Below are 9,766 nucleotides of genomic sequence, written 5' to 3'. Positions count from 1 at the left end.
TAAGAGTACGGTTTGAAAGTGTCGAACACAAGTACTTTTTAATTTATAGAGCTTTTATCAATAACAGTGTCACTAAAAGGGCTTTTATAGAGAAGTGATGTGTTACTAGCTATATCATCAAAGAAATAATGACAACGGTTTGCTATTAAAAATATTATCTTCTTTTCATACTATTTTAAGTTACCAAAACACAAAAATTAATCATCGTGACAAAAATGGAAAAAGAAAATTCTAAGTTTAAATTTAAAATAAACAAGCCATAAGAAGACATATATTTCTTGAATTGGATAATTTATTCCATCATTGATTTTTTTTTTTGGTTATTTCTTATATTTATGTGTATTTGAGGCAAAAGCCAACTCTTTAATTGTTAAATCAACTAGAAAAAATTTATTATCATTGCATGGAAACCATGGACCAAGTTTTATTCTTTTGTTGAATTAAAAACGAATTAAAATAATGTAATATTATTTGGAAAAGAATACAAAATTTGCATTTTGAACATGTCTTTTTTTATAATATTTAATGTAAAATTTGAATACATCTTAACAACTATGCATAACTTGAAATAATATGTTTTTTTAGTGGTTTTAACTGTTTTTAAATGTTGGGTCTTCTAAATAGTAATTAAATGTCTTTTAAATGTTTGTCCAAATATAATTACTATATTTATTTTTATTTTATATATAGTTATGATAGAATATTTGAAGAATAATAGTTCAATGAAAAATAGTAATTAACATATTTGAAAATATCAATATTTGTTACAATAATAGAAATTTTAGAAATTACTAGTTAACATTATTGTCCTTAAAAAGTATTTTGTATTTTTTTGTTCTATGTAATTAAAACGGGATATAATTTGAGAGAACCTAACCCAAAATAAAGGAAAAGTACAATTATTTTATTAGATGTTTCTAAACATTTAAAAATATCAATTTCTTATAATGGTAAAAGTGTTGAAAACAACAAAATTACTTAAATAGGTAAAATATTTTATTTATGATTTGATCTCCAAGCTTTCAAATATATTTCAAAAAGTTTTAAGTTTGAAAAAGTAACCCTTTTAATTGATCAAAAATAGAAGAATTTTTTCTTTTCACTTTTCACTCAAACAATTTGTCTAGAAAAGGTGATGAATTAAAAAACCAACACTTGTGAAAATAAAAAAATGAGTCTAAGATATTTAGTACTAAAATTTAATAAATGGGGCCCATATATAGTTGGACCATTACATCAAACAAGGTCATTGAAGGGGCCATTGTGATATAATATCTAATTCAAATATTTGAATCATAATTGTTGATAGGAATTAGCAATGCAACCACTTTTTGACTTCATTCAAGGCCACAAAAGTCCTTATCAAAAGGGCATGTAGTTGATTAGAAAGATATTTTTTATATTGATATATAATTGTATATATACATTTTAATTCACAACTAAAATGTATTTTAATTAACAACGAAGAAATTGTTTCCAATAATAATAAAAAACATAAATAAATTATTTTAAGTTAATAAATAATTCCGTTTACTCTATTATTGGAACATATATATATATATATATATATATATATATATATATATATAAATTCAAGATTAATAAAGACAACATAAAAAAAAATTGAAAACAAAAACTTATTGAGTGAAGGCATTCTTTTGTATGATGAAAAATATAAGTATAATCATGTTGTGTCTATTTCCATTTTTTATTTTTCTAGTACATGAATAGGAATTTTTTTTCTTCTATATTTTGTTTTTCAAAAATAATTTTATTAAATTTTAAAATCTATAAATATTTAAAAATAAAATAACAAACCATATTTGTAAAAGAAATGTTAAAAATGAATTTTTTTTAAAAGAAAAAATAGAAACAAAAATTTTATTTTATACATAAGCCAATTCTTCATTAACAAAGAATTGATGAGATACAATTCCATGCATACTCTGCTCTTTTATTTGTGGTTGTCTATTGTTAATCTACAATTTTAAAAGTTTTCCCAATTTATTCATGTAAAATTAAAGAAAAATGAAAATAAAAAGGGGAAAGCTATTAAAAACTTCAATGTTTCAATTACAAGCCATGTGGCCTATTCTGATGTCCATATTCGTAGAATGCAAGTAGAGTATTGGTAAGTGAATCATGCTAATGGAAATATTGCAAGTAGAGCGTCAAAACTAACTAGCTTTATGTCTAATGCTGATTAATATATTTGAAAACTTTGTTATAGGAAATGACTATGTAGTTAACAAAAATATTAGATGCATGTAGATTTGAGTTTGAGTGTATAAATAAGTAATGAATATCCTTCATTTCCACCCATCCAATAATGGCCCTTCAATATCTTTCATCCTATTCCTCACTCTCCCAACTCATCACCATTCTTTGCTTCTATATCATTCTTCATTTCCCCTTTTATTCATCGTCGTCATCATTTCATGTCTCTTCTACATCTACTTTTACTCCTATCACTTCTCCTTTGATTATTAAGCAAGGAAAAGAAGCACTCACTCTCATAACATGGAAATCTAGCCTTCATACTCAATCACAAACTTTCCTTTCTTCTTGGTCTGGAGTTTCCCCATGCAATCATTGGTTTGGAGTTACTTGCCACAAGTCAGGAAGTGTCTCCAGTTTAAACCTTGAGAATTGTGGTCTAAGAGGTACGCTCCACAATCTTGATTTCTTTTCACTCCCTAATCTCCTCACTCTTAATCTTTCTAACAACTCCTTCTATGGAACCATTCCTATCCATATTGGTAATCTTTCCAAATTGATCACCATCCTTGATTTGGGTTTCAATAATTTCAATGGCATCATACCTCACCAAGTTGGATTGCTAACATCTCTTAGTTTTCTTGTTTTGGCTTCCAACTATTTAAGAGGTCCCATCCCGCCTTCCATAGGAAACTTGAGGAATTTAACCACTTTGCACCTTTATGAGAATGAGCTTTCTGGTTCTATCCCTCAAGAAATTGGATTGTTGAGATCTCTTAATGATCTTGAGTTGTCAACTAACAATCTCAGTGGTCCCATCCCGCCTTCCATAGGAAACTTGAGGAATTTAACCACTTTGTACCTTCATACTAACAAACTTTCTGGTTCTATTCCTCAAGAAATTGGATTGTTGAGATCTCTTAATGATCTTGAGTTGTCAACTAACAATCTCAGTGGTCCCATCCCGCCTTCCATAGGAAACTTGAGGAATTTAACCACTTTGTACCTTTATCAGAATGAGCTTTCTGGTTTGATCCCTCAAGAAATTGGATTGTTGAGATCTCTTAATGATCTTGAGTTGTCAACTAACAATCTTAGTGGTCCCATCCCGCCTTCCATAGGAAACTTGAGGAATTTAACCACTTTGTACCTTTATCAGAATGAGCTTTCTGGTTTGATCCCTCAAGAAATTGGATTGTTGAGATCTCTTAATGATCTTGAGTTGTCAACTAACAATCTTAGTGGTCCCATCCCGCCTTCCATAGGAAACTTGAGGAATTTAACCACTTTGTACCTTTATCAGAATGAGCTTCCTGGTTTGATCCCTCAAGAAATTGGATTGTTGAGATCTCTTAATGATCTTGTCTTGTCAACTAACAATCTCAGTGGTCCCATCCCGCCTTCCATAGGAAACTTGAGGAATTTAACCACTTTGTACCTTTATCAGAATGAGCTTTCTGGTTTGATCCCTCAAGAAATTGGATTGTTGAGATCTCTTAATGATCTTAAGTTGTCAACTAACAATCTTAGTGGTCCCATCCCGCCTTCCATAGGAAACTTGAGGAATTTAACCACTTTGTACCTTCATAGGAATGAGCTTTCTGGTTCTATCCCTCAAGAAATTGGATTGTTGAGATCTCTTAATAATCTTGCCTTGTCAACTAACAATCTCAATGGTCCCATCCCGCCTTCCATAGGAAACTTGAGGAATTTAATCAATTTGTACCTTTATAATAATGAACTTTCTGGTCCCATCCCTCAAGAAATTGGATTGTTGAGATCTCTTATTGAACTTGACTTGTCTGATAACAATTTGACGGGTTCGATCCCTACTTCCATAGGAAACTTGGTCAATTTAATGTATTTGTATCTTTCTCATAATAAACTGTTTGGTTCCATTCCACAAGAGATTGAATTGTTGAGCACTCTTAATAATCTTGAGTTGTCAAATCACATTTTGAGTGGTCCGATCCCTCATTCGATTGGAAACCTGAGCAACTTAATCAGTTTGTTCCTTCAGGGTAATAAACTTTCTGGTTTCATTCCATCAGAGATTGGATTGTTGAGATCCCTTAAAGATCTTGATTTATCAAATAACAATCTCATTGGTTCGATTCCGACTTCCATTGGAAACTTGAGCAACTTAGTCACTTTGTTTGTTCATTCCAATAAGCTTAATGGTTCCATCCCACAAGATATTCATTTGCTAAGTTCCCTCAGTGTTCTAGCCTTGTCAAATAACAATCTCTCTGGCATCATTCCTCATTCTTTAGGAAAATTAGGCAGCTTAACTGCCTTATACCTCCGAAATAACAGTCTTTCAGGTTCAATTCCTTACTCAATAGGAAACTTGTCCAAGTTAAATACTTTAGATCTTCATTCTAATCAACTTTTTGGTTCCATTCCTCGAGAAGTTGGATTTTTGAGGTCTCTTTTTGCTCTTGATTTGTCAAATAACAAACTCACTGGTTCAATCCCTACTTCCATAGGAAACTTGGTCAACTTAACTACTTTGCACATTTCCAAAAATCAGCTTTTTGGTTCCATACCTCAGGAAGTTGGATGGTTGAAATCCCTTGATAAACTTGACTTGTCTGATAACAAGATCACTGGTTCAATCCCTGCTTCCATAGGGAACTTGGGTAATTTAACTGTATTGTATCTTTCTGATAACAAAATCAATGGCTCAATTCCTCCTGAAATGAGACACCTTACACGTTTGAGATCTTTAGAGTTATCTGAGAATCATTTGACTGGCCAACTACCGCATGAGATATGTCTTGGTGGAGTACTTGAAAATTTTACAGCTGAAGGAAACCATCTCACTGGATCTATCCCAAAGAGCTTGAGAAACTGCACTAGCTTATTCAGAGTTAGGCTAGAAAGAAACCAACTTGCAGGAAATATAACAGAAGATTTCGGTATATACCCGAATTTACTTTTTATTGACCTGAGTTACAACAAATTGTATGGTGAGCTTTCACATAAATGGGGGCAGTGCAATAGTCTGACAAGCCTAAAAATCTCCAATAACAATATTTCTGGTATGATACCACATCAACTTGGGGAGGCAACCAAACTAGAACAACTTGACCTCTCTTCAAATCATCTTGTTGGGGAGATACCAAAAGAATTGGGTATGTTGAAGTCACTGTTCAATTTGGTGATAGACAACAACAAACTTTCAGGCAACATTCCTTTGGAATTAGGAAATTTGTCCGATCTCGTACATCTTAACTTGGCATCAAACCATTTAAGTGGCCCAATTCCCCAACAAGTTCGATACTTTCGGAAATTGTTGTCCTTGAATTTGAGCAATAATAAGTTTGGGGAAAGCATTCCCGCTGAGATTGGGAATGTGATCACCCTTGAGAGTCTTGACCTTTGCCAAAATATGTTGACAGGAGAGATACCACAACAACTTGGAGAATTACAAAGCTTGGAAACATTGAATCTCTCCCATAACAACCTCTCAGGTACCATCCCACCCACTTTTGATGATTTGCGAGGCCTGACATCCATAAATATATCCTACAATCAGTTGGAAGGTCCGCTACCCAACCTCAAAGCTTTTCGAGATGCCCCATTTGAGGCATTAAGAAATAACAAAGGTTTGTGTGGTAACATCACTGGTCTCGAGGCATGCAACACTGGCAAAAAGAAGGGGAACAGATTTTTTCTTTTGATTATACTCCTTATTTTGAGCATTCCATTGCTTTCATTTATTTCTTATGGAATTTATTTTCTTCGTCGAATGGTAAGGAGTAGAAAAATCAATTCTAGAGAAGTAGCAACTCATCAAGATCTATTCGCAATATGGGGCCATGATGGGGAAATGTTATATGAACACATCATTGAGGGGACTGAAGATTTTAACTCAAAAAATTGTATTGGCACCGGAGGATATGGAACTGTTTACAAGGCCGAGTTGCCTACAGGTCGAGTTGTTGCTGTGAAAAAACTTCACTCAACACAAGATGGAGAGATGGCTGATCTGAAAGCTTTCAAAAGTGAGATTCATGCTTTAGCAGAGATACGACATCGCAACATTGTCAAGCTTTATGGCTTTTGTTCATGTTCAGAAAACTCATTTTTGGTTTATGAGTTCATGGAAAAGGGAAGTTTGAGAAACATTCTAAGCAACAAGGAAGAAGCAATGGAGTTTGATTGGGTTTTGAGGCTAAATGTTGTCAAAGGCATGGCTGAAGCTTTATCTTATATGCACCATGATTGCTCCCCTCCTTTAATTCACCGAGACATATCGAGCAACAATGTTCTGTTAGATTCAGAATATGTAGCTCATGTATCCGACTTCGGCACAGCTCGACTTCTGAAGTCAGACTCATCTAATTGGACTTCATTTGCAGGAACTTTTGGTTATATTGCTCCAGGTGATTTTTCTTGGTGACTTGCTTATCTCTAAACTGCATCCATACATATTTATTAATGTGTTATTTATTGCATCGGGATGGAACGGTATACTCAATCTTTAATACCTCAAATTTTTGGTGAAACCATACGAGTTTATCTTTCTGTTCTTTTACTAAGAAATTAAGATTAACATGCTAATTGCTTTCTACATTACTTATTTGTTTGGAGTATAATGTTAAATATTACCTATTTTTGTTGGGCTATAAGCTTATGGTGATGCGTAATTCCAATAGATGCATGGTAGAGTTAATAACACAACATAAGATAAAAAAAAAAAAATTAAAATTAAAACTTTTATAATAATTTAGCAGACAAAAGCATGATAAAATATTCCTTAATTGCAGAACTTGCTTATGGCTCAAAGGTGGACAATAAAACAGATGTTTATAGCTTTGGAGTGGTAACATTGGAAGCAATTTTTGGAAAGCATCCTGGGGAACTCATCTCATCGCTCTTTTCATCAGCGTCCTCGTCATCCTCATCACCATCAACTGTCTATCATTTACTGTTGAATGAAGAGATAGACCAACGTCTCTCACCTCCTATGAATCAAGTGGCTGAGGAAGTAGTGGTTGCAGTGAAGTTAGCACTTGCATGCTAATCCCCAATCTCGACCAACCATGCGACAAGTTTGTCAAGCACTCTCAACACGGTGGCCGCCATTGTCAAAACCATTCACCATGATTACTTTGGGCGAATTGCTTGGTCATGGAGGTGAAACTACTTGAGGGTCTTCACTTCTCCTTGTATATATATTTGTTGTCATGCATTGTGTGCGCCTTGGCTTTTACTTTTCTTTGTCTTTGTATTATGTTTTCTTATTTCAGTCAAGTACGGTTTGCTTTATAAATCAAGTGTTATTATGCAAGTAGCTTTGAGCGAAGCTTGAAGGCCCTGAACCAGGTCAGCAAGCCTAACATGCAAATCAAAATTTTAAAATCTCTACATGTGACAGCTGTCATCATCTCTCTTATTTATTTATTTTTAAATGTTTTTAATCTCTATATATACAATATTTAAGCCTGAAGCCAGAGTTCGAATATCAAGCCCCAACATTGAACTTGAGTCCTAAGCTTGAGGCCTGTAGGGCATGGCTTCGGCCCTTGGATTTGAGAGAATAGACTTGACCTCAAATAATCTCTGATCCAATCCAAAAGGCCCATCAAAAGCTTGAATAAAAAGATGGATATCTTATTCCTTTTTTCCTTCATCCTCATATTTAAATAATTTAATTGATGATAAAATGAAAGAAAAAATGATTCCTTTAAAAATACAATCCCACTTATAAGTGGGTTTTAGGAGGTATTTTGATTTTCTAGTACAAGTTATGTTCGAAAACATTCTTTAGTTGTTTTTAAAATTAATTTTTTATTTTGATTTTGAAAAAAAAAAATGAATTCAATTTATATAATATAAACTAAATTTAATTCACATCTTATTGAAAATAAAAACAATTTTTTAATTAAAAATAAATATTTTTTAATAAAATATGAATATTAATAATATAATAAAATCATAAATTATATATTTTTAAATATTATAAAAATATGGATATCAACATCTTATAAAAGCATAATTGATTTATTTTGTTAAAAATAAATAATGATAATAATTCAAAATTAATAATCTCTAATAGAACACTATACGATTTTATAAATATTATAAAAATATGAATATTAACATTTTTATTAAAAAAATAATTATTTTATTTTATTAAAAATAAGAATAATAATTCAAAATTAATGATTGCTAATACTATACTTTTTTAAATGAATTTGAAAACAAATAATGTTTAATTTTTTAAGATATAAATAAGCCATTTTTCATACATTTATTACTTAATTAAAGATATGGTATTTAAATTTTTTTATTTAATTTATAATCAATTAATTAGTTTTTTGAATTTTAAATTAGTCTTAAAATATTAGAAAATTTATTAAAGAATTTAAAACATTAATTATGTCTATTATTTTTATAGTCATTGTATATATTTTTTGAATTTAAAATTATTTTTTAAAATCATTAAACTTATTAATAAATTCAATATAAATTTTTATATTATTTACTTAACTTGTACATGACTATTCAAATACCTATCTCACTCATAATGAGTGTGAAACAAAATTATACAATAACTTTTCCCATTTTTTAAAGCCAAACCGATGTAAACATGGTTAACCAATCTATGAGACATTCACAAGGTGTGTGGAATTCGAGCTACCGTACAAAGGTGTTATACTATATAAAATAAATATACTAACTGTATAAATGGTACAAGACAAAGAAATATTTAATATTAATGAAGGGTATTTTTTATATTTGGTATATTGATTAGAGGTATTTTTTAAATACATAAAACACTTTATATACAATATTTTATAAATGATCTTATTATTTTATTAATAGGTTGATTTATTCAAACTTAGAGTTCAGTTTCCATTTTATTATAACTTATTTTTATGTTTTCTAATTTGTTAGATATATGGCCCCAAGATCAGAACCAATGTAAATAGAGTTTGCCACGTGTGGCTAGATGGCGTGCTAACCTAAAAAAAGGAGAGGATTTTTCTTTTCAAAAAGGCTCTTTAAGGGGATTTTAGGCGTTTATGGGTCATAAACTTTCTAAATATCGTTCATAACAAATTTACAAGTTCTTCTAACTTTTCACATTAATTATACAAAGTTTAACCTTTGTTTTGCAGTTTTCAATCCCATGGGCCTTGAAGCATAATTCTCCCTTTCATTTATTATAAATTATAAATATAAATTCTCATTTTTTAAATAAATATTAATGAATGGTATTTTTTTTTTCAAAAAATGAGTATTTTGTACTTTTTAGATTATGTTTGGTTCTTAAGGAAAATAATTTTCTCACCTATGCAAAATATTAAATAAAATCAAATATAATTAAAATTTGGGAGAATTATGTTTTGGGGGTAGATGAGCCCCCAAATTAATAAAAGGTCCATGTAACTCTTCAAATTGAGCCCAAGACCCAATGAAATTATTTAATTTTTATATTGAAGAGTTAAAATAAATGCAATAAATTTAAAGTAAAAAATATAAAAATAATTTATTAACTTTAAATATATATATTTTTTATTTCCCTTCTTTAATT

The 9,766-nt window shown here is 30.6% G+C and overlaps 1 protein-coding gene across 1 annotated transcript; it reads left to right on the top strand.

The window, feature by feature from the left end:
* The first annotated feature begins 2,313 nt into the window (after positions 1-2,313).
* On the top strand, positions 2,314-7,516 carry LOC100855152 (probable leucine-rich repeat receptor-like protein kinase At1g35710). The gene is given in 3 exon segments (XM_019224611.2): positions 2,314-6,608; positions 6,993-7,245; positions 7,247-7,516. Coding segments are annotated over 3 exon segments (4,662 nt in total). The 5' UTR covers positions 2,314-2,329; the 3' UTR covers positions 7,377-7,516.
* The last annotated feature ends 2,250 nt before the right edge of the window (positions 7,517-9,766 follow it).

This window comes from Vitis vinifera, chromosome 13, assembly GCF_030704535.1.
Source record: "Vitis vinifera cultivar Pinot Noir 40024 chromosome 13, ASM3070453v1".
NCBI classification, from domain to species: domain Eukaryota; kingdom Viridiplantae; phylum Streptophyta; class Magnoliopsida; order Vitales; family Vitaceae; genus Vitis; species Vitis vinifera.
The sequence above is the reverse complement of the archived record's forward strand: the minus strand, read 5'-3'. Positions and strand labels throughout refer to the sequence as shown.